This window comes from Chaetodon trifascialis, chromosome 24 (assembly GCF_039877785.1).
Source record: "Chaetodon trifascialis isolate fChaTrf1 chromosome 24, fChaTrf1.hap1, whole genome shotgun sequence".
NCBI classification, from domain to species: Eukaryota; Metazoa; Chordata; class Actinopteri; order Chaetodontiformes; family Chaetodontidae; genus Chaetodon; species Chaetodon trifascialis.
In genome coordinates, this window is record NC_092079.1 from 14,622,755 (window position 1) to 14,650,623 (window position 27,869).

General features: G+C 46.2%; 2 protein-coding genes across 13 annotated transcripts in view; one reads left to right on the forward strand and one right to left on the reverse strand.

Moving 5' to 3' along the window:
• LOC139351966 (zinc finger protein 260-like) overlaps positions 1 to 27,869 on the reverse strand; it is a 189,889-nt gene that overhangs the window by 102,737 nt on the left and 59,283 nt on the right. The window lies entirely within an intron of this gene.
• On the forward strand, positions 1,411 to 21,133 carry abi3bpb (ABI family, member 3 (NESH) binding protein b). Of its 12 annotated transcripts, XM_070958012.1 has the most exons (22): positions 1,411 to 1,586; positions 4,611 to 4,679; positions 4,766 to 4,898; positions 6,619 to 6,800; positions 6,932 to 6,984; positions 7,642 to 7,681; positions 8,246 to 8,320; positions 8,802 to 8,876; positions 10,441 to 10,647; positions 11,531 to 11,608; positions 12,109 to 12,297; positions 13,422 to 13,487; positions 16,685 to 16,753; positions 16,853 to 16,978; positions 17,544 to 17,633; positions 17,775 to 17,984; positions 18,078 to 18,183; positions 18,840 to 18,919; positions 19,578 to 19,607; positions 19,680 to 19,838; positions 19,923 to 20,045; positions 20,209 to 21,133. In XM_070958012.1, the coding sequence occupies exons 1-22, from the start codon at positions 1,421 to 1,423 to the stop codon at positions 20,322 to 20,324; spliced, it is 2,442 nt and encodes an 813-aa protein (XP_070814113.1). In that variant the 5' UTR covers positions 1,411 to 1,420; the 3' UTR covers positions 20,325 to 21,133. The 12 variants fall into 12 exon arrangements, with proteins under 12 accessions (XP_070814113.1, XP_070814114.1, XP_070814116.1 ...); XM_070958013.1 differs by lacking the exon at positions 13,422 to 13,487; XM_070958015.1 differs by lacking the exon at positions 12,109 to 12,297.

Here is a 27,869-nt window from a genome sequence, read left to right on the forward strand (position 1 = left end):
TGCGGGACTGAAACATTCTGTACTTGTTAAACTTTTAAAAGTCGACTGTGACGTGGAGTTTGAACCCCGGAGAAGCAGAGGTCAGGCCGATCTGCTGTTTGGACGCCAAACATGTTCATTAACTGTGAGTCCGCAGGCTCTGAGGGAAATCATAAAAACACACAGCGCTCAGATATGAGAGTTTCTAAATGAGATATCCATCTTTGAAAGGATGTGAGCGTGAAATGAAGTCGAACAGAACAGAGCGTACCTTCAGACCAGTCGAGATACTGATGGTCTGAACTTCATGTTTGGGATCTTTGAACAGAAGAGTAACAGACGCTCGCTTGATCGTTTGGTGTCCAACCAGGAAAAAACAGACGTGACCAATCAGCCGCTGTGCGAGCAGCTCTGTGAGCGCTTTGAGCTAAACGCTAACATGCTCACAGTGGCAATGCTAGCACGCTGATGTTTAGCAGGTCAAATGTTTACCATGTTTGCCATCTCTGTTTAGCGTATTAGCGTGCTAACGCTCGCTACTTATCAGTAAACAGTTGCTGAGGCTGATGGGAATGTCTGCAGGTTTTTGCTGCTCACAAACTGTTGGACACGTTAGCATGGTGACCCGATGGTGGCGCTGGAGGAAAAGTCCAAGGATCACCAAACGTGGTCCAGATATTTCAGTTCAGACCGAAGAGGTTTCTGTGTCGCCTCTGATCAAAGCTGCTGTTCACTTCTTCTCAGATAAATCATCCGCCAGCTCACAGGAAGTCGTTCTGTAGCCGCAGCGCTAACGTGTGCTAACGCGGCCGCTCGAGTATGAGCACCATTTCTTGTCTGACTTCCAGTTTGTGTTCGAAGCGTCTTTGAGCCAAAACAAACTTCAGACTTTCTCAACTTATCGTTCCTCCAACAGGAAGAGGAGCGATAGTCCAGAGGAGGCCGAAGTGTGGAGGCAGAACAGAACAGAGAGCTGATTGGTCTCGTTTGTTAAAGTGTTTCTCTTACAATTACCTCCAATTCGTTCTCATGTGAGCGGAGCGACTTAATTAGCAGAACAATTTGGCAAAGAAAGTCTCCATTTGTACGGAGCTCACTGGCACCGCAGCAGGAAAGGAAAACCTCTGAAATGACAGCAGCATGTGGAGCGCTGAGATTATTTCCAGACTGTTAGAAAAGGAAACATTATTGAAAACAAATCCACTTAATGGAAAACAGCCTTTTTCTCTGAGTCTGAATGTCGTGTTTTCAGATTCTCCGTTTCTCTGCTGATGTGAGACTTTGTGTCACTCAGCAATTAAAGATTAAAGAAAGCAACGAGATGTGAGATTTGAACTTAACTCAGGTGCAAATTTACGTTTCAGTCCAGCATTTCATCATTTCCACCTGTTGTGATTATTTTTCTTATTTCATCTTCTTGTCTTCAGTGCGCCGTCAGAACATGAAGGTTCGGATCAACGCCACCGGCGACACCATCGTGATGAAATTCGTGCGTCCGAGTCCGGACGTGAAGCTGGAGGGTTACATTCTGGGTTACGGCAGCAGCATGTTCTCCAAACAGTTCATCCAGCTGCCCGAGAACGGACAACCGTACGAGACCGAGATGGGTAAGACGACGCGCCAACGTGCACATGCTCATTATTTGTTATATTTCAATATTTGTGTCAATATTCTTCATGATATTTGATCTTTTTTTCAACAGTTAAAAGTTTAAAGAAGTACTGGAAATGTTTAAATATTGTTATTTAAAGTTTTGTCCTCTCTAGGCTTCCGTACATCTCAGCAAAGTGGTTCATTGTTTTGGTCAAGCGTTAAAAATCTGAGAAACACTGCGAAGCTGAATTTTTTTCTGTCTTATGAGACAAAGAGTCTCTGCATGTTCAAGGCAAAACATCCCAAAATGTGGCTGGAGTTCGGTGGACAGTGTGGTTTTGTTTCCCGACAGACTGGTTCATAAATATAAGCAGCATTTTGTGCAGGAATCTCTTGTGGGACTGAAGGTAATGTTTCTTTGTGTGCATGTTGAAACCTTCAGACTCGTGGGAAACAGGGAGTTTCTGCAGAAATACTTTGGGGAAAAGCAGAATGTGAGAAGCTTTGAGAGGCAGAGGACTCTGCAGCAGGTGGCTCTGATCCTTCTTCTGAAGCTCAGCCAACAATTTCCATCCCGTCACCGCAAAAACCCAGTAAAGTTGTGATGGTGTTATGTGTTTCAGGAGCGTATCATCGGAGGGGGTTAACAGGCTCTGCGGAAAGTCGTCCTTCAACACTGTTTTCTCTGGGGGCTGATTTTGTTTGCACTCTTGCAGATTTTTGGTGTAAACTATTGCAGGACGTTTCATCACTGTGCGAGGCTGACTTCCTCTCTGATGAGAGCGCACAGACGTGAGCTGTGCACTGTGTTTAAAAACGGCCTCGTTTGGCTGGAGTTCGGTGCGCTGATCACCTCTGCTCCACGTGATGGTGACTTATTCCTTCTCCTGAATGTTTTGAGCTGTGGGAGCTTCATTTCTTTTCAGAGGACACGAGCTGTGGGCTCGATTTAAAAACGGCTAAATTTGGCTGAAGTTTGGTGGACAGATCCCTCACAACCCAAACATCTACTGAGTCTGTTATTCCAATAATTCAAGTTTGGGTTTTGTGTGTTTTTTTGCTCTTTGGCACCGTGTCACGTGCTGTGTTCAAGTGTAGCTTGGAAAATCAGACATCCAGGTCCATGTTGTGTTTACTTTGCATTCTTTAGCTAAATTAAACCCAGAAGATGAATGACAAACAGATATAAACAGTTTAGTTTCAGGAGAAGTTTGAGCTCCGCTGGGAGACTTTTAATTTAATCACCGTCTCCATTTTCGCCGCTCGTCTCTCATCGCTGCTCTTTGTGCCCTGAGGTCACCTGTCAGTCAAACCCTGTGGGGGCTGCGCTGCCGTTTACCTTCCTGGTTAAAAGCCCTCAGCAGAAAACCATCCATCAGCAGCTCGGGGAGGATCAGCCACCGCAGTGTTGACTCTGTGAATCCGACGCCGCTCGTGGTTTCTGGGAGACGCGATAATTCACCGTTTCCTCTGCTGTTGTTCTTTATCTGTGCTCTGCTACAAGACGCCGTTCTGACCATATTATATCTGCTTGTCTTTAAGGGGGAGAGAGGTCATGTTCACAGTTTATTCATGAAGTCAGACGTCGTGTGGAGATTGTTGAGGGATGACAGGAAATATCAGGATTTTTAAAACAAGTGTTCAGACGTTTAAAAAGGAAACTTTCTGAAAGATGAAGATCGAAACGCCGTCGGCTGGCCCTGAACCTTCATGACAAACACAGCTCAGAAAGAGAGTGAGGAGGGAACGGAGCATGACCTCCGCTCGCTCTCACAGGTGATTTCAGGTGATTGATGGGGTCAGGAGGGGAAGGGGCGGGGCATGTTTCCACCTGTCACTGTACGGAGCTTTGACGGATGGGAGCAGAGTTTGTTTTGGGGCGAGCAGCTCGAGGACGTTCAGACAGTCCAGGTTTGTCTTACTGAGATGACATGATGAAATGAACACATGAAACGAAGCAGGTGCAGTCGTGTCGCGGGATATTCTGATTTCAGAATGAGATTTTCTGAACGAGTGAAACAGATTTAAGTTGAAATGAATCAGATATTGAGAGTGAATACTGCTCCTGCCCACTCGGCTTCACCGGTAATCACCCGCAGACTTTACCCATAATGCTGCTGGGCGCCTCGCCCGTCACGCCCTCACCCCCCTGATGGTGTTTCTGTTGTGTGGTTGGACGTTTCTGTCGGAGCTTGTTTCATTGATGGAGACATAACTTTGTTTGCACATGGCGTGGAGACGAGCAGAGAAAAGACGTTTCAGTCTTCAAACGTGAAGAAAAGCTTGAAGCTGCTTCAGACTCGCTTTCACTCGACGTGTAAATCGACTTCCCTGGTTTGATTGTTCTGCTCTGAAACGACCTGGAACTCTCCTGTGATAATATTTTGAGAGATTGTCCCTGAAGATTTGCGTATTTGTCTTGTGTTTTTCTGCTTTGTTAAACTGACAAACTGAGACGTGAGACTCGAAGCTGAAAGAGACGAGAAGTCGACTGAAAAGTGTTTCAACATGTCGTGTTTGTAATCGTTCACATCTGCTCGCCTGCTCTGGGGGTCGTTTTAATACCCGCCATGACGTCATCGTCATCATCATCATCACGGTCAGCATTCCTCACATGTTTCTGCCCCTCCGAGCTCCCTCAGGATCAACGCTGTGCTGCAGCACGTGTTGTACTGGCTGGAATGGCAGCAGCAGTAAAAGCAGTAGTACTACTACGACTATTACAAGTTACAGCTAAGCCTTGTTCTGGTGGTGGTGTTTGAGGTACTTGACGGTGTTCTGAGCAGACGTGACTTGGACTCATCTTCAGCCCTTTGACTCGGCTGTAATCTGATGAAGTCTATTTGAAAGTAATTTGAATGAAATGTTTTTGTTTTGGGGCTCAAAGGCTCAAAGTTTGGGCGTCGTTGGTTTGACGTGAGGAGCTGAGACTCGAACTGAAACGTGACGAATCACCTGTTTGTTCTGTTTCTGAAACAAAGGCCGAAACATTTGCACAAGGTTTATTTATCTCAACCTGAATCCACATTTTGTTTCAGACGCAGAGCCTAAATACCTGGTGGCCGTCCAGCCAATCCCAGTCAACGACGTGAAGAAACACTGCACAGGTACGCCGACCACTTCCTGTTTGGTTTAACCCGCCGTGCATGCCGACGGGACATCTCACTCTGTCCCCTGTCCCCTGCCTCCACAGGGAAGGTGAACCTGGAGAAGCCGCTCCACCTGGTGATCGGCTCCGTCAGCCCGACGGCGGTGCTGCTGTCCTGGGGGAACTACCTGAAGACGCCCTACGAAGGCAACATCATGAACGAGTGTCTGGAGGACGGGTGAGGAAACACAGCTCGTCAGATTTATGATGGCAGAACTTCTAACACGAACACGTGTTTTAATTATGAGAAAAGATCCTGTGAGCAGTTTGCATCAATGTCATAATCATAGAAATTGTACGTCATCATTACAAGAATCCAAACGTCAAAGAAATGATCTTTTAATTATCTGAGTTGTACGTCATAATTCTGAATTTCACGATTTCATTCAGTAACGACTCACTGAGGAGGGAAAGTAAAGCTCCTCAAGCTAATAAGCTACTAAACTGCTTGTTAGCTGATGAGCTCGTTAGCTTTGATTGCTAACGGGACGGGAATGGCCTAAAAATGTCCTCCGTTATCTGGGTTTTTGACGCGGTTGGTTGCCGTCCTCCATCTTCTTCCCTCCTGCGGTTCTGATGACCGAGTCTGTTTGAAGCAGACCGAGGCCTTCAGATGTTCAGGAAACCAGCCTGTTAGTGAGGAAAAAGACCTGCCGTGTGGTCAAACATGAAATACAGCAGATCGACCGTCGGCCTGACAGCATCACCTGCATCTGAAGGCTCCTCACACATGTTGATGATTTATACGAAGCCGTTCATACGGAGTCTTTCATCCTTCAGACGACAGGACGTCCTTGGTTTGCTGCTGAACATGAAAGTGTTTCACCTCCTTTCATGAGTGTTTCTGGTGTTCAGAAATCCTTTTTTTCAAACTTCTTCTTGTTTCTCTGCACGCAGTGACAAATGGCATCGACCGGCCAAACCTTCCAACAGTCAAGATGACGAATGGTTGGACTTAGCGTCCTGAAAACTCGCGCCCGTGCGTTGAGTGATGTTACGCCGGCTCTCTTTTCCATCAGCTCTTGCCTTCTCCTGCCTCCAGTCACCCATTTTTTTCCTTCCCTGTCAAACAAGTTGGAGAAGCCGTCGGAAAGCTTGCGTCCTCTGCCACCCGGGCGTCTTATTAAAGCTAATGTCAGTTCCTTCTGCGGAGTGTTTGGCTGCTGCTTCGGATTCTTTGGAGCCCTGCTCTGAAAAACACGACATGAGGGTGAAAGTGGAGATCAGCTGTGCTGCCGCCAGAATTAACAACACCTAACGGGAGAAGCTGTTTCCACGCTGAGGTCACGGCGGCTGCAGACGGCGAGAGAGAAACCACAAGGCCTGAAGACTTGGCGTTGGCTCGTCCGTGTCGTTTGTTTGTTGTTCTCCGGCTCTTTGGGGTCTCGCTCGCCTTGGAGAGAGCGCTTGGCGTTGGCGAGGCGCTGAGCTCCAGTCGTTGGCAAAGTCAACAAACCGTACAAAGGTGCATTCTGTCGCTTTGGTGGTGTGGTTGAGGAAACGTTGATGAGTTCATTTCTTTTTGAGCTGAACACTTTGCTTCTCCAGTTTGTAGCCTTTTAGCAGCTTCATCTCAGATGATCAAGCACTTTTCACAATATCGGGTCCGACCCGATCGCCACACAACAAAAAATCCCAGAATCCATTCATCGGTCACTGAGATCAATCTGTTAATGACTTTGATCCAGACTGAACCTCCTCCTGAAGGAAGTGGCAGATCATTTTGTGGAAACATTCACGGTTCTCTGACGACGTATAATGAAGGCTTTGGTGGTGAGTTAAAGCAGCTGTGAGTAGAGGTTAAACGGTCTGTTTCCTCTTTGGGATTCAGGTCCATCCTCCTTCTCGCTGTTTCAGACCTGTTTGACTCTGACCCCCCCCTCCCCGCCTGCCTTTAGGTTCTACACCATCCGCTACAGGGAGAGGAACAGGAAGTGGATCTATCAGACCTGCCCAACCAGCGACACCGTCATCGACAACCTGAAACCCAACACTCCCTACGAGTTCGGCGTCCGGTCCAACAAGGACGACCGCAGCGGCATGTGGAGTAAACCGGTCATCCACAACACCAACATGGGCAGTAAGGACTGGACCTCCACTCAATCTGAACTCTTTAATTAGAAGAGTTAGTCCTGATGGTTTTGAGTGGAAGGCGGGGATGGCAGAAACCACCTGCTCTGACATTCATCCATGTTTTTCTGGATTTCACAGATAAGAACGTGCAGAAGCCGTACAAGCTGCGAAATCCTCTCACGAAGCCGTTGGTACGTAACCTGCTGCGCTGCAGACTTTATTTTCAGAATGTTGCCACTTTATTCCGGCAGTATCCCAACTGCCCCCCCGAAAACATTATATCTTCATCCTGAAAATACCGCGGCTTCCTCACATTTCACAGTTTTAAAGAGTGGCTCTGTCAGTGCTGTGTTCTGGCTTTAGCAGCTCAGACCAATCAGGAGGACCATGACTTCATCCATCCCTGCCGTGTTTAGCTTCCTGTGCCTTCTGCCCGTCCCACGCTCTCAGCACATGTATGTTGTATAAAACACGTGTGCAGAATGACGCAGACCTCCCAGCAGACAGACGAGCCGTTCCGTTTCGTCTCAAAGGGGTCAAAGGTCGAGGCTGTGTAGCAGTCTGCACACACTTCCTGTTTCACGGCAGATTTAAATGTTTTCATTTGCTCACGCTGTGAAGTCTCACTGGTCGCCTGAGTATGGAAGCCTGAGGCTGCCAATGTTAAAGTGAAACCATTTCAGTGAATTCAACGTTTAATTAGCATTTATGTAAATTAGAGTTTGAAGCAGTGCACTCTGGGATTTGTGGCTGATGTATGTTTTTTTTAATTTAGCTTTTTTTTTTTATTGATTTGAAATTCTTTTGGACACAGATGAGCCTGTAAATTGTCATTTTTTGTTTCCCAGAAGCCTCTCGGCCCCCACGCTCTCTTCCCTCCACGTCCCGGTAAGATTTGGACTTTCTTTAATTGACTTACAGTATTACTGAACTTGTTCAGGCAGCGTTTGTTGCCACTCAGTCATTATTTCTGCCTGACATTAGTCAAGGAATTTGTTTAATAGCTGTGCAGGTATGTACAGTCGGTACATGCTGGACTGTTGTGTGTAATCCACCTCATCTGTTTTCAGAGGCGATGATGATTAAAAAAAGAATAAAGCTCTGACAGACGTCACTGCAAGTTCAGGCTGGTTAGAAAACCTCTCAGTCTGCAGCAGGAAGCTTCCAAAAGAATCACAAACCTGAATCTTTTATTCCACTTGAACTGAATGAGGAATCGCGGCGCTGCAACTAATTCATCTGACCAATTTACCTCCTGATTTGTCTGATTAATCAGTAAAATATGAGCGAGCCAGAAGCCAGAGTGAGTCTGAGCCCAAAGACTTAACTCTGGTAGAGATCCAGGAGAGGCAGCAGTTCATCTGATCTGTTTCATGACAAGAACACAAATGAAAGAAACCAGGAAATGAATTTCTTTCATATTTCGTTGTTTATGTGTCGACTCGTTCGCAGCTCTGCACAACAGGACTCGACTCTCTCCTCTGCTCAAAAACCCGGCTTTCCCCGGAGCTCCTCGCACTTCTTTCGGTGATTATTTCTTCTTCTTCTTCCCTCCATACACAAACACATCACTTCCTCTCATGCTTTTCATTCTTCCACTCAGGCTCGCAGAGAGAGTTTGTCCTCAGAAAGCGTCCCGGTCGGGTTCGACTGATTGAAACGTCCAAACTGACCCTGACGTGTTAAAATCTGTGCAGAGATAAAAGCTGCCTGAACGTCATGTTTGCTAATATTCACAAACTGCATCAAGTTTTCAACATGAGCTGCTGCAGATTTGGTCTTTTTGTCCAGAAAAACCTCAGTAAAGTTGAAGAAAGAGGACACCACTGAGCAGACACAGTGTTTAACCATGTAGGATCCGTTTTCAGGCCGTATCAGTCCAACCCAGCCGCTGTGGCTGCTTCTTTTAAACTGGGTTTCCAAGCAGATCCGTTGTTTTTGTCCTGAACTTTCGCCATGTTTGTTTGAATATTCATTTCCTCCAAACCAAACGTATTATTTCCCACAGCGCCGCCTGAGAGCCACCAGGAAACGTTACCTCTGCCCGGCTCTGCTGAGCCCAAATGGCCTCATGTGTCACTGGGTAATGAGAAAGATGCTTTTTTTTTAATCATCCAGCTTTATTCGCAGCCTGTCTTTACCTGCTTCAGCTGAGCCCAGTGATGCACCTGGGAGGGGGCGGGGTCTGGGACGTGCAGCTGTTGTGATTGGCTGCATGCTAGCATGCCTTGAGCCCAGTTAGAAAGTCGATGCGAGGCGTGGAGATGATGTCACTGGAGGTCAGGTGCTACGAGTAAGTTCAATTTGCCCCGCCCACCCTGAGCGCAGCCACGGCTAGTTTTTGAAACCATGCTGCTAAAGGTCATGTCACTGCAGTGATGCTTCATTTGTGCATCTGACACCATCAGTTTTCTTCTTCTGCTTTTCTTCTTCCACAGTCATCTGTTGTATTTTCCTCAAACTTCAGTGTTTCTTCGTCCTCAGATGCTACAGATGTGAAAATGCTAAATATCGCTGTCCAAGTTTCCAGTTTAACAAGTTATTTAGTCTGAAAATTCATCCCCATCCAGTTCATATATCAGCTGACATGCTAGCTAATAACATGCTAGCTAATAAGATCCTGGTGCTTGACAGCGATGTGGACAGTAGCAATGAAATCAGTTGATTCATCTGTATAAAGCTTTTTCCTTTTTTGTGCACCTTTCACTAAAGATTTTCCCAAGTTTACCAAATTTTCCGAATCCCCATTAGTTTGTTTGGGAAGTAGAATTTAAAATTAGGTTCAGCAGACTTAAGCAATGTTTAGCCAACCAGCACAAGCCAGTGATTGGTCCAGGGACTCAACAATTAAATAACTTGTTAGGAAGGACATCTCACCTGAAGATTGTTCTGCTGGACCCTCCTTTTCAGAATCTGTAAATATGAGCATCATCCATCTGTCCCTTCCTCCTCAAGTCTGTCTGTCTGTCTGTCCACCTGTACCTGTCCTCAGTCCTCACCATGGCTGCTTCCTGACGTCTTTCCCATGTTCCATCAGTCTGCATGACAGGACTGCATGTCAGCCCGTTCAGACGCAGACGTTGTTGGATTTTCCCACCGGGGAATGACAACACAAGCCGTTCTGCAACCCCCCCCCAAACTCCTGTCCCCCGTCTCTTCACAAGTACACTGTATTCTGGACTTTTCTGTATTTCTATGAGGTACAAGATTATGGGACAAAACCTGATCCTTGCAATCATTTATTTGCTAACTGGAGAGTCTCATCGGAAAGTCAGGCTGGGTATCATACACAAAACACAATACCAAAACTTTTTTAAATCCTGTAACTTCAGAAGTCTAAAGAAATATATTGAAATACTTAGTTTTCACTGGACATTCCGACAGTTTTTGGCACTCCACAGTTTGACTTCAGCTCTCGATACCCAGTCCTATTTGAAAGAAACCTGAATTTCAAAGACATGTATCTGGTGACTGTCACTTCTCCACAAGTGTTGGAGATGATGAAATGAATCAAGATGCATGTCTGTCCAGTTTGAAATACAGCAAATTCAATGTGAATCAACCCGAAACAAACATCAGTGTCTTAAATTAAACCTCAGGTAATCAGATTCCCATCGTCACCGTACCTCTCTCCTCTCCCACCCCAGACAAAGGAAATACTGTTAGAAACGACACCGACCGGCCAGCGGATCGTCGTCCTGCCCTCCCCCAACTCCTGCCCACCAAAGTCCCTCGCGTCAACGCCACAGCCACAGCCTTCCCCCTCCTTAAATTACCTTCCAATGGCGACTCACATCAGGGGCAGACTACTAAGGCGCCCACTGTTGCACCTGAGAAGCCTCATAACCCTGCTGGTAATTTCCACCCACCAACTTCCCTTTTTATGTCATTGTTTATGAAAAAATCTCCATGTTTTGGAAAAGTTGAATCCTGATAGATCAGTTTGTGGTTTTGACTGTGCTGTAAAGCACCTGCTGAGAGAGGACAGTAAAAAATAAGCCCTTTGCTATTTGAAGGAATGCTGCTGTATCTGACAGGCTCCCTTCATGAGCGCCATGAAAATAAGGGCGTCATCTGCAGACAGTTACACTTTAAAGGCCAAGCTGCTGTCAGTGAACTGCTGTTTTACATTGGAGAATTAAGAAAATGCCAGAAACCTTCCTTTGACTGGACCCTCCACCATTTACCTTTTGCTGGGTGTGACGTCATGGTGCTGGTTTGATCACAAGGAAACTTTGAGCTAAAACTGATGCTCTTAAAATGCAAAACTTTCTTTTTTCAAAGTTTGATCACGTCTCTTCCAAACTAGTTTCTTTAGAAAAGTCACAGTTTCCAAAATGTAAAACTTTGCTTTTGAAAGCTAAAGATTTCAACCCTTAAAGTCTCCTCATACCTTCTTTTGGTGCCTCTGTATCGACTGAAATAATGATGATTTGAAATTAAAATACGTTTGTGGTTAGAAAGTTTGAACAACTTCCTTGTTAATGAGATGGATCTTTGAATGAACTCCCTCCAGAACCTCCATGAAAATGAGAGTGTCATCCGCAAATGGTTTCTGTCACTTCTGTATGTGCTTTCAACCTTTTCCACACTGACTCTTTTCATGATTGACCTCCATCCTGTCACTGAAATATGTCTTATTTCACTTTTCCCTTTTGATTCAATAGGTTGTGGAGCGTCTCTTAAACCAAAAAATGTCAGGTCTTTGTGGAGTTAAACCTTCTCTCTCCCACACAGCTTTCGGCAAATCAGAGGACAGATCATCGCTGCTGAGATCAGCTCTGGCCAATGAGAGAGCCAGAAATAACAACTGGGGTAATGATGACCTCATGAAATGCTTCCTGTGTCTTGCAATCAAAGGCAGTCTTGCTCTTTCTGTCTGTGTCTGCTGTTAATCTGCAACCATTTTGTTCCCTCGAGCTTCCCATTGGCTTCCACGTCACTCTGCTGTCAAGTTTTTGTCCACAGGATTGGCTGCTCGCTCCAGGAGCTGCACCGTTTAAACACATTTCATCCAACATGGCCTCCAATGTCTGCATGCGGCACACAATCCTACAGTCATGGTCGCGTCATCAAAACTCATCAGCAGCTTAAATGACTGTGTTTCCCCAGATTGTGAGCGCTTGATGACCTCTCTTGATCCCATCAAACTCATCTGTTAATTTGATTACATTGAATGTGATCGTCCATCAGAGTAAAAACCTCCATCACTAACATCACTGCTCAGGGCTGCTGCAAGCTCGCTTGACTGGCAATTCAGATAAAGACCAGATCAGAGTGTAACACAGGCCCCGCAACTGTTTTTGATCTTTTAGGTCAAAGCAGCAAAAGAAATCCTTCTCCACTGCTGCCTTTGCAGCCTTACAAACCGGCAGCTACCACGGTTGTCAGATCCATGAGGCCTTCATCAAGAAACCCCCTCTTTCCCTTCTCTCACGGCCTCAGACTGCCACACTCTTCCTCTAGACCCAGTAACTCATCCCCGACCTCCGGCATACTCGGGGGTAATCCTCATGTTTCTTGACTCCTCTTCACCTTCTTACATTATTTTCTACGTACTTCCTTCCTGTGAGACTTCCCCACATGCTTCCTCCCTGTAAAGCCAACAAGTGTCAGAGGGAATTTTCTTGATATGCTGTTTTCCTAAATTAGTCATTTGTGTCCTCAGATTAGTAATCTGGGTGCTTGATAAGCAGTTTATGGGTTACTGATATTCCTTTTAATAGCTGTCAGGAAGTTGGAGGAAAACGTGTGATTTGGCCAGACATGACCATCACCAAGAGAAGATTTCAGTCAACATAAATGAAGATAAAGTTTCAGTCTTATCAATACTTTGATGTGATCAACAGACAGGTGGCACACCTCGTTGGTTGACACTGTTTTGAATGTAGTTTGCAATTTGGTTTCTATCACTCAATTCAAAGTTTTGTTCCCACTGACATCCTTCATTAAAGGTGTGAAAGACGTGGACAAACGAAGGAGAGCATGTGAATTAGTGATTTGAAGGGTTATCGTTGACTTTCCTCCTGACACCTGCCAGGCTTCACTCACCTTTGCAGTAGTGGTTTTAGCTCTTTGAACATTGTTTGGTTGCTTCTGTTCACCTGGTTCACTCACGCTCAGGTGAAGCTGCTGACTTTGGTTTTGGATTGTTTGACGTCATTGGATCCTGGTTATGTGTTTGATGACTCGCTGCAATGTTCTCTGAATGCCAAAGGAAAAAGAAAACGGGTCGAGTTTGTTTCCACACTGTGGTCCATGTCTCCCAGAGTCTCATCTATTTTCAACAGTTTTACTGTTTTTATGTTCATTTACTGCTTTCAAATCCACTTTGTGTCTGTTAACTGTGACCTGCTCAGTGAGCCTCACACTTGAACAACCAGATGAGTCCACTTTAAGCTCCTCTAGCTGAAGTTATGATGATTAATTCATGCAAACACACACTTTGAAGGTTTCATGCTTCAATATTAGAGACAAACCTGGTAACAGGACCAAATTCTGGAATGTGTCGAGTTTCTTTCAGCTTCTCTAAACATCCCCCACAGTCCTTGAATGGTTGTTCTGGTGTCGGGTTCAGTTTTCAGAGACACTTTCTTTCCCTTCGTAACACTCGGTTTTCTCCCAACAGTCAACGGACAGCCACACCGGGGCATTTCCCCGCCTAAACCAGCCTTATGGTCCAGACCTCGACTGGGTAAACAAGACGTCGTTTGTCGTTTTGTGTTCCATCATTAACCCTTCAGTCGCTTTTGCAGCATCTTCACCTCCACTGCAGCTCATGTTGGTGTTTTTGTCCCCATCCATTTTCTTCATTAATACCTTCATGTTCATCATTCATCCATCCGTCCCTCCGTCCATCGGTCTGTCCGTCCATGCTGCCGTTTGTCCCACATGTTTGTTGTCTCAACTCAAGCTTCTGCAGGTTTTCAGCAAAGTTTCTGGTCATGACTTCTTCAAATAATCAAGTGGACGTTGGAGCTGCAGCTTGATTATTTGATGTGGTTATATAAGTCCAGGAACAGCAGAGATCCTGTCAGTCTGTGCTCCGTCTGGTGGAGGTGGTGGTGGGGTGATGTTTGAGGCTGTGGTCCAGGTCTCAGGTGGTTCTGTCAGACCTGTTGGGACCATGTGGACTCTTGGCTGTTTCTCAGTCTAATGACTGTGTGAAGGTCGTGTTTTAACTTCTTTCCCCTTAACATTTTTCTATGATTTATTGAAGCGCTTTCATGCAGTTCTTCAAAAATCTGCAAACTTTGGGAAGATTTTAGATCAGTATCAGTAATGACTTCAGTAAATTTGAACAATTTGTTTCAGAGCTTAAGATGATGTTATATTTAATTGTGTATATATTTACAGAAAAGTCTTACTGGGCCTTGTATTTCCACCTGGTCTTAAAAAGTGTTTCTGTGATCAAACCTCAATTTTTAATGAATTTATGAGTTTATTTGATGATGAGGTTACAGAAGGACAAACAGTGCGACAGATGTTTTCATGGTGTCTTACTGAAGATAATTGGCCGGCTTTTAGATTTAGATTGAAACAGCTAAAAAATTGATTTTTCAAGTGAATGGAAGTGATGCTGCGCTCTGTCCAGGGATCCCTACGGCGTTGAAGGCAGGGCCACGTGACCCCTTTGGTTAGCCGTGCTAACTCTGTCCATGTAAAGCAATCAGAGGCTTCGGAGAGGTTTGTTTGAACAACTGCAAGCTCACCTGCCTCCATTGGTCATGTGACCCTGGTCTTGCAGGTCGTGGTGGTCCCTGGAGGGTCTCTGCTCATCCCAGTTTGTGCCTATCATCCTACCATCAGCTATACTGGAGTCAATGGTTGTACATGCTTTTCCTCTGTGGATGGACTCATCTGACCACCTTCAGAGGTGGTCCAGACAATCCAATCGCATTCGTACCACACAAAAACATGTTAAAACCGGGTGGAAATGGGGTCAAAGCTGAGAGGATTCTGATTCAGGACGTCGTGGTGCTGAGTCTCATTGTGCATGTCCTGGTGTGCATGGTCATCTTGTGCAGCGAGCATGAACTGGTTTTTGGTGTCTTCCTCTGGTCTGTGGTTTTTACCTGTGTCCCCATCTTGATCTGAGTGATCCAGAACATTTTGACAGGAACTTTGTGATAAAATGCAAACAGTGGAATGCACCTTCTGGCATCAGAAGCTCAGAGTTCAGATAAACCAGGAACGAGTGTTAAAGGCGGACGCAGGTTTAATTGCGGTGCCTCTTCTGCTGCAGTGAACAACTCGCTGCTGGAGGACAAGAAGTCTGAATTCCCTGACCAGTTTGGCCGCTCGAGTCCCACTGTTGAAGAGCGGTTTTATGGTTGGTAAAGGCATGAGCTTCACCCGTCTGACCTCAGAACTTGCTCGTGCCACGTGCTGACTAGCACTTCAGTTGCTCCAAGCCGCCAAGACTGCATGGTTTGGTTGCATTAAGTGTCCAGAAGCAAATCTTTAAGAGGACTACCAAGAAAATACTGTCCGTCAGCTTGAGAGCTTTGGCCAAGAGCTTCGGCAGAGCCTGTGGAACATACTTTCCCTTTTTGGAAAGTATGTTCCGCCTTGATCGTTAGCTTACTTTTTAAGAACCTCACTTTGCCGAGCTCTGCGCTTTTTCCCGCCGCAGAACTGAAAGACGAAACTGTTTGTCGCTACCCTATGATGAACCTGGCGTCCTCTCTAAATGCTCCCGTCCAGGGTCCTCGTGCTTCAGCCTTTGCTTCTTGCTTGATTGCGAGGATGATTGTAAGCGCAATGAGCTTCAGACATGTTGCTGCAGAGACGCTGTGTTTAGAAAACCCTCACGCAACAGGACAGCATGGCGTGCATCGAGCAGTTCTCATCAGAATGTGGAAACCGCTGTTTGCTTTTTATTGCAGGATTGTTTGTGTTTAAAAAGAGGAAATCATACCAATATTTATTTCATTTAATCTTGGGCTGTAATCACGAGGCTTTGCTGAACGTGAACTATAATTACACCACAGTTTCCACTATGACCTCCCAGTATAAAGACTGTACACGGTTCCATGTTTTGCTGACAGGAAACTCTAAATTTATGTCCAACTGTTTAAAAATAATAGAGGTTTTACCCCAAAAAGCACCAGAGCTCCCTGAAGCCCAAATAATTTCAGGAAGAAGAGTAAATATTCAGCCAATCTCGGCACTACAGGCAGCCCTCATACATATTTACATGGAACTGATTGAGAGGAATGCGTCTGTATTGTTTCATGTTAAGAGCTAAAAAGTTTCAGGGCTCCATCATCTTTCATGTTTTTGGCTTTGCCTTTATTCCATTTAGTTTTGGAAGTGGGTCAATTCCTTGATTGTGAAGAATCTTGGCATCTCCTTAAATGGGGGGGGGGGGTGTAATTGGCTGCAGGTTCTGGACTCCGGTCTGTGGTGGATTTTAGAAAAACACACACGAATTACACGGGATTGTTCATGTTTTCAGGTTCATTTGGCGTTTGGAAACGGGTATCGAGTTTTACTTTCCAAAAAACTGATTTTCCAGGAGATTAGAGAGCACCTAGCTTGAAAATGGAGCCAAAGTCGCTGTTAAAGCTTCGCTCTTTGCCTTATTTAGACAGAAAGTGTTCACAGGCCAAACATGGCTGAGTGTGATTCACAGCAGCGACCTTTCTGTTGTGTCATGACCACTTTGAAAACGTTAAGACACCACTTTTGGCCCGTGGTTTTAAAGGAGGAGTCCAGTTTTCCCCTCAGGACTAAAAGCTTTTTTGAGTCCTCTCTCAGGTGGTTTGGTCACAAAGATAAAGTCGACTGTTACTGGAAGGCTAAAGAACAGCTGGTGGTAGATTATAAAAAGGAATGATTTCTCATTGATCTTAATGAATTCATTAATAACGATGATGTTTGTTGCAGGATCCCCGGCTCGCCCATCCATACCAATCAACAAGAAACCAAACTTGGTGGGAAAACCTGGAGAAACAGGTAAGAACCAGAAGCGACAAATCATATCTGCTCGACTGGGAAGATACTTCAATCATACAGTTTTACCTCAAGATAAAGAATCATCGGATTGTTTTTTAGACAAAGTGAACAACCTCAAGCAGACGGACAAGTTGCCGATCCTGAAACCCAAAGTCTCACCAGTGACCACCAAGCCGACCAAACAGGACCGTAAACAGACTGTGACTTCTGCACCGCCAACGGCTGGTAGGAAGACTTCCACCTCTGTCTGTACACAAGCCGACTTTAACAAGGCAGTCAGCCCCACTTTGTAAACCGGCTAACGTTATGTTTGTAAACCGGCTAACATGGCGAAAGACAAAATCTCTGACAGTAAAATAGAATCTGGAGAGAACATTTCCCTGTCAGTTACATGGCTTCAAGTCTAATGTGATAAGATCTTTGATGCAGGGTCAAAAAGTGACACATCAAATGTAAATTAAAGGCTTTTGGGAAAGCGGAACGATTTATCTGTACAGCATTTTTGTTTGGAGGCATTAGCCAAACCTCAGCAAACAGTTTGAGGCTTGTCCATCCAGTTTGTGCTCAAGTTTTATTCTTTCCAACAAAAACAGAAATGAAACCTCTTAGACAAACTAGCTCTTTTGCCTTTGATTGGTGCCAACACTACCTGTCCAAAAACATAATTTTAAGGTTCATTTCTGCCTGCTTTTTGGGAAGCGACAGCAGTGAGCAGCCACGCAAACATTGTGAGAAAAAGTTACGGTGGTCTGGATTTCTAATGTTGTGTCTGTTCGTATTTTATGTTTAGCCAGCCGACAGGAAACCTGGGAGGACTCGGAGCTCTTTAAACCACAGCCAAGCTCGGATGTTGATGCCTTGGGCAAGAAGCGTTACGTGGGTAAGCGTTTTTTCATCCGTGGCTTCAAAATGGATGTGAAACCAGGTAGAAGCATAAAAGCCCAAACTTGGTCTGTGCTGGAGCCTTGTTCATCGGCCACATCGCGCAAAACGCTGATTAACCGATCCCCTCCTCTCACAGCGCCTCACGTCGTCTACCAAACGGGCAAGAAACCGGATGAGCCATGCTCCATCACCTCCTCCCTCAACTACTTCCCCGAAGACGAGCCCGGTGAGGCCAACGTGACGGCTCCGCCCAGGTCTCCGCCCTCCAACCTCACCGTAGTGACGGTAGAGGGATGTCCGTCCTTTGTCATCCTGGACTGGGAGAAAACTGACAATGACACCACGGGTACGAATTTCTGAAACGTCTTCCTCCTCTGGCTGCAGGGTCGTATTCCATGATTCCGTTGATCCGGTCTTGACTTTGCTGTCCTCCTTTCAGCGTATGAAGTCATCTCCACCGCCAAAGGACCTGACGGAGAGCAGGTTTCCATCCTGACAACCAACCAGACACACACCGCCGTGGAGAACCTCAAACCTGAGAGCAGGTACGAATGACATGGAGTTCAGCATCGCATTCGCCCAGAGTGTCGGTTAAAACATCTAACAGTGACGAGACGAGAATCTGACCCCAGTCTCCAGGCAGACTTTGTCTTTGTTCCACGTTGGTCCTGATTGGTTTGACAGATTAAACTTCACAGCGAGCTCAGATGCCTCCTGCACCTCCTCAAAGGTTTCTGAATTTGTCCTGCGAGCATTTATTCATTCATTCAGACGGCACTCCGGTTGCACCACCTTCAGCTGTCCAAACACGACGAAGAAACCGAGCAATTAGTGACCTGAGCAGAGCGTCACGGCCAGACGTCCAGAGAGGGAAAATAAGCAGAGTCAGTCCGTCACGCTCACTGAGGCTTTAATGAGGCTGGAGAAGAGAAAAGAATTTGGTGTGAAGGAAGTCTGGGCCTCCGCTCAGGACGGCGGAGAGTTCATCTCTTCTCCTGCTCGCCATCCGTTTTTAAGGCAGGTTTTAAGAACTGCGTCTGATTCCAGCAGCACAGGAATCAGGAAACGTTTGATAAACTGGAACCAGCCGTCAGGATCGTATGAGATTTAAGAACTGGAGATTCTCTGTGAAGTTAGAAACATAAATCACGGCTCTTCTGGTTCTGTTGTTTCACCTTTTTCTATCTCTGTTTATTCACAGCTACGAGTTCAAGGTGAAGCCAGTGAACGAGCTGGGTGCAGGTCCTCTCAGCGAGCCCGTGTCCTTCAACACCGAGTCGGGTAACGTACCAGATAAACCAAAGGAAATCAGAGGACAGTCCAGTTTCTGCTCGTCTTAGTTCATCCAATGAGCTTTCAGGTGGATTTCTTATTTCTCCCTGGAAGCCAAATCTTCCTGCAGAGAAAAGATCCGCATTGATCCAGTCGCTGTGTGATGATTCAGCAGATGTCACCTTATTTTCTCTCTTTGTTGAGATTTTAATGGTTTAAACGTTTAATTCTCCTGCAGTGATCGTTTTCAAAGGTGCCGCACAAAAAAAAAATAAATACGACAGATGTCCTGACAGCTAGTACAGATAGTATTTTTTTATGTGTCATGTTTCATGTTCAATAGAACTGTGTTAGATTAGAAATGTGCGTGCGCACATGCATCCAGGAAGTGGGAACTCTTATTTTGGAGAAAACAGGAAGTCAGGAACATTTGGAAAAACATGAATAAAACAGAATGCGATCACTTTGACCTGAAAACAGCACAAAGATGATAAATTTACTGTTTGAGGCTTCATTGATTTTTGGAAATATGTTTCCTCTGAATTTGATGGATTCTGGTTTCACTCAGGTTTTCCAGAGTTCAGACTATTGAGAATCAGGTTGTAACTGAAGCTGTTTTCTGAATTGAAGGTGTTAAATCTTTTACTCTTTTGTTTCCTTCTGTTAGCCGACCCGCGGGTGAGCGAGAACGTTTCAGGTAAGATTCAAAAACACCTCAGTGATTGATCCTCATTGGTGTACAGCGGACTCAGACCTGCTGTCTCTGCAGGAAAAGATGCCATCTGGACTCAGTTTCCCTTCAAGACGGACTCGTACTCCGACTGCCACGGCAAACAGTACGTGAAGAGGACCTGGTACCGCAAGTTTGTCGGCGTCCAGCTGTGCAACTCGCTCAGGTACAAGATCTACCTGAGCGACTCGCTCAACGGTGAGTTCAGGTTCAACTTTGCGCCTCGTTCAGGTGTTTATCTCAGCACGGTCCTGACCCGCCTCTGCTCGTTCCGCCATGCAGGTAAATTCTACAACATCGGCGATCAGACCGGCTTCGGGGAGGATCACTGTCAGTTTGTGGACTCGTTCCTGGATGGAAGGACAGGAAGGCAGCTCAGAGCCGACCAGCTCCCATCCAGACCCGGTAAACAGCCTCTTTCAGGCTTTCACAGTGACCTCTCAGCTGTGGGGTGCATGCAGACGTTTAGCCTGAAGCACTCTGTGAACAGGGGCTGGATGTCCAATGAATTGGACTTTGACTCGTAAAAGGAAACCTCTGAGCAGCCATCTTGTTTTTTCTGCTCCAGGTTTCTACAGAGCCGTCCGTCAGGAACCCGTCCACTTCGGCCAGATTGGAGGAAACTCCCACGTCAACTACGTGTCGTGGTACGAGTGCGGGACGCCCATCCCCGGCAAATGGTGAACAGAGCGAGGCGTTCTCAGAGAAGCCCAGCGGAGGAGCTGTCAGCCAGGCTGGGACGGCGACACCAGCAGGGGTCCTTACTAATCTGCCAACCTCTGGACCGCCTCACCTTACCCAGTGCTGTAAAAACATGTACAGGACATACTCGTCAGGGAATTAGTAACGAGAGAGCATTTTAAGAAAACATGTAATAGCAAACATGCCTCATCTTTACTATTTATCAAGCAACAAGGCTAAACCGGTAGAAGATCAGGAGGATCCATGGAGGTTTGGTTCCTCTCTGCAGTGTGGGAGGGTTGCAGACTCACGCTAGATAGATTTTATTTTGTGTTGAAATAATGGGAAGCTGGCTCCCTGGAATACTATTTTCATAACTTGTGAGATGTTATTTATCAAAAAGTCTTTGATTACATTTCTTCAGCGGGCGTCTGCTGCTCCTCTGGTGCCGACGTTCACCACATTTTGTTTGTCTGCAGTCGAGCTCTTTCCTGTCCAATCGCATCAAAAGTCAGCCTGCTTGACGCTCACACAGGCCGAACTGGCAGCTGACCAGTCAAACCAGTCCTCTACTGGCGGCACCATAAACAAGCAGATTAGCGTGTGTGAGGGCTGCACCATGTGGAAAACGTTCACCACGTGTGATAAACTTGCTGGATAATCCCATTTTCTGCCTCATGTACATGCTCTGACTACATGAACTGACAGCCACAGACCACAATAAGAACAACATTTTACAAATTTAGTGAGTATTCATCAGCATTTTGTTCTGGTCCACTGACAGAAAAGTGCTAAAAGTTTGGGATTCAGGACTGTTTTCGTAGCTTTAGCAGGAGATCTTGACTTCATGAATATCATTATTATTCAGCCTGATGAGATAGAAAGACGTCCTGAAGCTCATGATACATTTTTGGGAAAAGGTCACGTCTTAGGAGAAACACCTGAAACTCACGTCAAACTGCACACGCGTTGATCGAACGTGACCAAATGACCCCAAACAGGAAGCTGGCCAGCCGGAGGCGTCCTCACTTGCAATTTGCACAACAGAAATGTATTTATATGTATATGGAGAGAAAGTATTTCGTCGATACATTTTTGCAGATGCATTTCTCTCACCGTGGCTTTTCCTTTACTGTACGATCATGTGCTCTTCTTCGTTTCGTTGCCTCGTGCTAAAGCGGGGCGAGAAGCTAACGATGCAGCCTGACAGCTAGCAGCCGCAGCAATTATCAAAACAATCAGCCTCTTTCTTTGTTTTACCAAACGCATCTGATGGCCGCACGAGCAAACAACCTTGGCGGGTGTTTGGAGCGCAGCTAAAGGAGGGCTAACTCTGTTAGCAAGGATATGGCAAGGGCCAGGAGTTTCTGTGGTCCTGATCCAGAACCATCAAAGTACATATCATGGTCCAATAGAGAAACTGAGATACCTCTCTTTGAATTATTCACTGTTTACAGGTGAACACGCACCTGATGAGTTCTTTTCCTTCCTGGGATTTTATGAACCGCGGGAAGCAACGATGCAGCACCTCACCTTCTTTCTTTATTCAACCTGCCGAAGCCGACTTCAGACAGTTAATGGTCAGCCGTTTCCACCCGATCCAGGGCCGTCAAACTACGCACTTTGTCACCGTGACACTCGAAGAAATACAAAACGATAAAGTTTATGAATCTCAGAGAGACCGAAACATCCAGCTGGATTAGGGCTGTGAGCTAATGTGCTAACGGTGCTTTTCATTTGTTCTTTCTTGTGGCTGCCATTAAGTTCCCGCCCTCACCGACCACACCAGTAAGTGTGGTCAGTGAGGTTCTGGAGGCAGGGCACGCCGTCTGAAGCGATGCAGGGCATTTTCTCATTCCTCTGTACGACGTCGCGCCTGATTGAACGCTGTTTCTGAAACATAAAACTGTGCTGTGCCTTTAACTTTCAGCTGGATCCCTGACTGTATTCACGCATAGACGCCATTATTAAAAGTCATTGAAAACAGAAGAGTGCTTTGTAAAGAAAGTGAGAGTGTACGTTACCATGAGGATGTGCTGTTGATGTTTTTCTATATATGTTTGTTTCTATACTGATTTTCAACAATAAAGAAGTTTTGATTCGTTTTTTTAAAGAAACATCTTTGGTATTTATTCCAAGTTTATTGAGACGTATCTCTGCCCGTGAAGCTTCAGCAGGCTAGCTAGCTGACAGCACTTTGTACTCAGACCACTGTTTTGGCTAAATTAAGCTGAAGTGGTGCCACGTTTTCCTTGAACATTGTGGGTGAATCTGGGGAAGCTGTCGATGCTGATGCAGTCCAGCAGGAGGAGGCAATGCAACCTATGTGGATATGACCTGCTGTAAAACCAACAGAAGAAGAAAAAGAAGAAGAAGAAGAAGAAGAAGTCCTCTGAGAGACCGGCTTGTTTTGGTAAGCCCAAACAAAACGGCACAATGTTCAATAATGACTCCAATCACTGACCGCGTGAACAGATAATTTAGGAATCAAAGCCAACAAATGAACATCTGCATCGTGTGAAATGAATCACGCGGCTGACGTAGTGTCGTGTCTCTGGGTCAAAATGTTTGTCTACTAATTATCTGATGGGAGGAGCTTCAGGTGTGTCTTCAAACATGGCGGCCGAAGATCAACTTTGACTGTCACATAAAAGTAGCTTTGCAGTTTGTAGCAGCAAAAGTTAAGTTAAGCAGGTAAGAGCATTTTACTTGCAGTCATTTCAGACTGTATTCATTATAAATGTCGTTCATTATAAATGTAATGAGTATTCATAGAGCCGTGGGAAGGCAGCCCCCTCTAGTGGCGACTGCGAGCAAACAGCTGCGACAGCTGTTCCAGTTAGACCTTTACTTTACTGATCCCAAATCAGCCTCAAACTGGGTGTAAAATCCGTCATATGAGGCGATTAAACTGAAAACTGATTCGAGGCTCCACCGAGGAACCACGGCCAAGACGGCGGCCGTTTCCGGAGGACAAGCGGGAGAGACGAGCGCGTCGCCTACAGACGTGAAAGGAAACACAACTTCGTGTGGATTATTTTTGTGTTTCTGACTGAATTTTTTTGTTGCAGCGGATCGTCTGGACCTTTGTGGATGTTTTGGTCGGAGTGTCATTGATGTGTGGACTTCAGAGACGTCAGCGGTGAGTTTCCAAACGGCTGTTTGTCGGCTGGCGGCGGTGGTTTCGCCGCCGTGTGAAATACGAGTAGAAACGTTTGTGTCAGAACAGACAAACAAGCAACGAGAAGTTCCTGGACGGCCCACCCGCGGCCGGAGTGCGTGCGTGCTTTCTTGTGAATGTTTTCGGGCGTCTGTTTGCGTGTCGCCTTCAGCCTCGTGGCCTCCTCATCCTCATGTCCAGCCTCAGAACGTGAGGAGCAGAAGAATGTGAAAGATGGAAAACTGTGAATGTGGTTTGGTTGGAGGTTGCTGCAGCGCTCCGATTCCACACATGAGGTCATTAAACTGACAGAGGGAACATTTTGGGGGGGTGGTATTGTGTTTGCAGCCCCTTCGCCATCCTCAAATTACCCACAAACCCCTGCTGCCCCCAGCCCCCCAGTGTCACAGCTCTGACCACAGTCCCAGTTAGAAGCACCAGCGGCGATGTGACGGATGACATCACTTTTCCAGGCTTCTCTCAAACCGAATTATTATTTCACCGAAGAGGGAAAAAAGTCTGACAAGTTTTTGACTGTGCGAGGAGCAAAGTGGAGGTTTCTTCACCGCAGAGGAGGAGGAGGAGGAGGAGGAAAAAGAAAATAAGAGCAGGAAATCTCGTCAGAATTAAAGCACCGTGCCAGCTCGGCTGTAATTTCACACTGTTATGTAACATGTGAACGGTTCCACTGGGAACCAGAAGGTTCCATTAATGAGGAATGGGGCAACTGGTCGGTGAGGTAATGCCCTGTTTCGACTGGTGGAGCTGAAGAAAAGCGTCAGTTATTAACATGATGAGGATTCAGAGCCAACAGATTCCAGATCAGCGTCCACCCCCTCGTCATCGCCGGCAGCGTCTCAAATCTGTTCACGTCTCATTTCTTGTCCTCTAAACGATCATGTGACCTCTCGGCTCTGCCGTGCGCGGCCTTCCGTGTGGTCTCAACCCTCAGTTTGGACACACCGTTTCCTCACAAATCGAGGTTGATGAACATCGAGGCTGCAGCGAGACAAAGTGACAAAACCACCTGAGCTTTGACGCTTCAGTGAATTCAGCCTCGCTCTCAGGAGCTGAGACGAGCAGCATGAATTGAGCTTCGTCAGCATGAAATTCAGATTTTCTGCGTCTTAGCAGGAAAGGCGAGAAGCTGATGACGGAGACGGAGCTGTGACGTCAGACGAGGCTGAAACCCGCCATCTGACGCAGACAGTCCAATCCTGTCCAGTCATATGTCCTCTGACAGAGGACAAAAGACGTTTTATCTGAAACTGTTCGAGCTGACTGAAAGCACCGCCGCCGTCTTCTCGTCCTCTGATGGGACATTCTGCTGATGACGTGAAGACGGTCAGATGATGAACTTGAAGGTTTAATGGACACGAAGTGACTTCAAACTGTGTAAAACCAGCGAGACACAGAAGAACATCAGAAAACAGAAAAGAGACTTTAGGCTAAAGGAAACGCTGCCTGCCGTGTTGTGTTCAGGTGCAGTCAAACATCAGCTGTGACGTAACAGTTCATATTGTTTTTACTGACGGTGCATTCATGTCCCCGCAGCTCCTCGTAAAGACATGATGAAGAAAACAGGTTTCCAGGTCCCAGTCGGAGAAGAAAAGTGGCCTTTAGAGCTGCAGAGACGTTATGTAACCCTGCAGAGCGTCTCTGAGGACTGCGAGGTCAAATGTTCCTGTCCACATCGTGTCTGACAGAGAAAAAACTGAAGCTGCTGCCGACCTCTGACTTTACAAACATCAGGAAGGACTGAACTGGGACATGACAGCAGAGCTGCAGACCCACGAAGAAGAAGAACACAAAAAAACAACTCTCTGTTGGTACAAACCGGTTCGTCCGAATGAACCGGAGGAAAACTTTGGTCCGAGCAGAGTTTTGATGTGTGCAGGCTGCAAAGAAACATGTGGACTCGTTCCAGCCTGCAGACAAATGACAGGTGAAAATACGACGTGAAAATGACCGCCGCAGACACGGAAAGCTCGAGCAGGTGAATCATCAGTCAGACGTTAAAAACAGACGAGCCGTGGACCTCCGTCATGCTGCTTCACCACCCCCACCCCCCCACACCGCTGCACCCGACCTGAGGCGGCTGGTAAATCCATGTTCTGGGCTGCAGATCACACAGACTCAAGTCCACTTTCAGCAAGCTGTAAATAACGTGAGAGCAGGGGGACAGTGAAGGCAACACGAGTTCCATCACAGCAGTAAACGTACGTCAGTATAATATTGTGTCTCCTGTGTCTGCTGTCCTCTTGTCTCTTCAGATCATTGTGTCTCCTGTGTCTGCTGTCTTCTTGTCTCTGGTCTCTTTAGATCATTGTGTCTCCTGTGTCTCTTGTCCTCTTGTCTCTTCAGATCATTGTGTCTCCTGTGTCTGCTGTCCTCTTGTCTCTGGTCTCTTTAGATCATTGTGTCTCCTGTGTCTCTTGTCCTCTTGTCTCTTTAGATGATTGTGTCCCCTGTGTCTGCTGTCCTCTTGTCTCTTTAGATCATTGTGTCTCCTGTGTCTCTTGTCCTCTTGTCTCTTTAGATCATTGTGTCTCCTGTGTCTCTTGTCCTCTTGTCTCTTTAGATCATTGTGTCTCCTGTGTCTGCTGTCCTCTTGTCTCTGGTCTCTTTAGATCATTGTGTCTCCTGTGTCTCTTGTCCTCTTGTCTCTTTAGATCATTGTGTCTCCTGTGTCTCTTGTCCTCTTGTCTCTTTAGATCATTGTGTCTCCTGTGTCTCTTGTCCTCTTGTCTCTTTAGATCATTGTGTCTCCTGTGTCTGCTGTCCTCTTGTCTCTGGTCTCTTTAGATCATTGTGTCTCCTGTGTCTCTTGTCCTCTTGTCTCTTTAGATCATTGTGTCTCCTGTGTCTGCTGTCCTCTTGTCTCTGGTCTCTTTAGATCATTGTGTCTCCTGTGTCTCTTGTCCTCTTGTCTCTTTAGATGATTGTGTCTCCTGTGTCTGCTGTCCTCTTGTCTCTGGTCTCTTTAGATCATTGTGTCTCCTGTGTCTCTTGTCCTCTTGTCTCTTTAGATCATTGTGTCTCCTCATTCATGTCTCAGCAGGACGTCCCTGTTGGAGTTGCTTGAGGTGGAGCTCATTTAAATTAATGACTCTTTTCATTCTGGATCAATCTGCTGATCATTTCCTCCATCGATCGATCGATCGATCGTCCAAAGCTCCACCTTATTCCAAACACATCGAGAGTAAAAGCAGCCAATCAAACATCAGAGAAGATCAAACATCTGAGCAGCTCGTCGTCAATCGTCGTTTCAGCTGCGCTTGTATAAAGTGTTGGTGAAAAACATCAGATTTCATAAACTCTTCATGTTTTGTGTGTAAAAATCTGGATTTGAAAAGTAATCTGTATCTTAAATGGAGTAAAAAGAAGTTTCCCTCTGAGATGAAGTGAAGTAGAAAGTACTTCACTACAGAGGTTTGTATTGCAGTAAAAGTACAGGTGCAAGCTGGCGTACTGCTGGACAATAACACAGATATCAGGTTTGTCTCTGAACGTCCATGAGCTCCGGCGTCTGTCTTCTGGGGCGGATTCTTGTCTTTCCACCGAGATAACGTGATGACATGAACGCACAGATTAAGGCGTGTTTTCACTCCTCGCAGACCTCCAGAGAGTCACCGTTCATTCAAACTCGGCTCGGCGGATCCTGCACCTGCACGTGGATCAACCTGCCGTCCTGACTGACCGTCTTGGCTCGAGCAGCGTCCTCTGTGCGTCATCCCTCTGTTGAACGTGGTTTTTCCACCCATCCGTCCATCTCAATGCCGCGTCTGTCTGCTGGCTCGCGCTCCGTACAGGAAGTTGTTGGCCCGTGGAGGTTTAGCTGTTAATTGTTTTCACAGTGATTCAGCGTTTGACCTGCAGCAGCAGCTCGACCCTGAACGTCGCTCTGCCTTTGAATGTTTCACAGGACGTTCGTCCTTGTTGCGGGACTGAGACAGAAATCTGAGATTCCAGATGAACTTTCTTTCCTTTCACATACTGTCGGCCATGTTTGATGAACGGTGGAGTTTCACGTCGCTGTCCTTCCCTCTTTTTTCTGCTTCTTTGTGTTGTTTTATTTGCTTCTTGACTGAACCTTCAGATCATTTCACCCTTCAGAAAGTAAGTCAGGGTGAAAAATGAGCAGACTCGACTTGTACTTGGAGCTCGAGTTTCCTCTCTCCATGTTTGTGACAGACCTCATGTTCCGAGTCCTGGTTCCTCTGGGGTTCCTGATCTGGACTCCAAATGTTCCCTCTTTGTTCCCTGGTTTCTCTCTTTGTCGTCTTGCTCCCTCGAGCTTCTCTGACAGATGAGTTACGATGCAGAGGAACTCCCGCCCCCTCCGAACTCCTCTGGCCCGGGATTCCCTTGTTTTAGGAAAATCAGAC

What these genes read in the sequence shown, in the direction of transcription:
- abi3bpb (XM_070958012.1), top strand. Translation starts at nt 1,421, where the DNA reads ATGAAGGTTCGGATCAACGCCACCGGCGACACCATCGTGATGAAATTC. An exon ending in ATGGCCTCATGTGTCACTGG is followed by an intron (nt 8,877 to 10,440) that starts GTAATGAGAAAG and finishes CTCCCACCCCAG; the next exon opens with ACAAAGGAAATACTGTTAGA. An exon ending in AACTGACAATGACACCACGG is followed by an intron (nt 17,985 to 18,077) that starts GTACGAATTTCT and finishes TCCTCCTTTCAG; the next exon opens with CGTATGAAGTCATCTCCACC.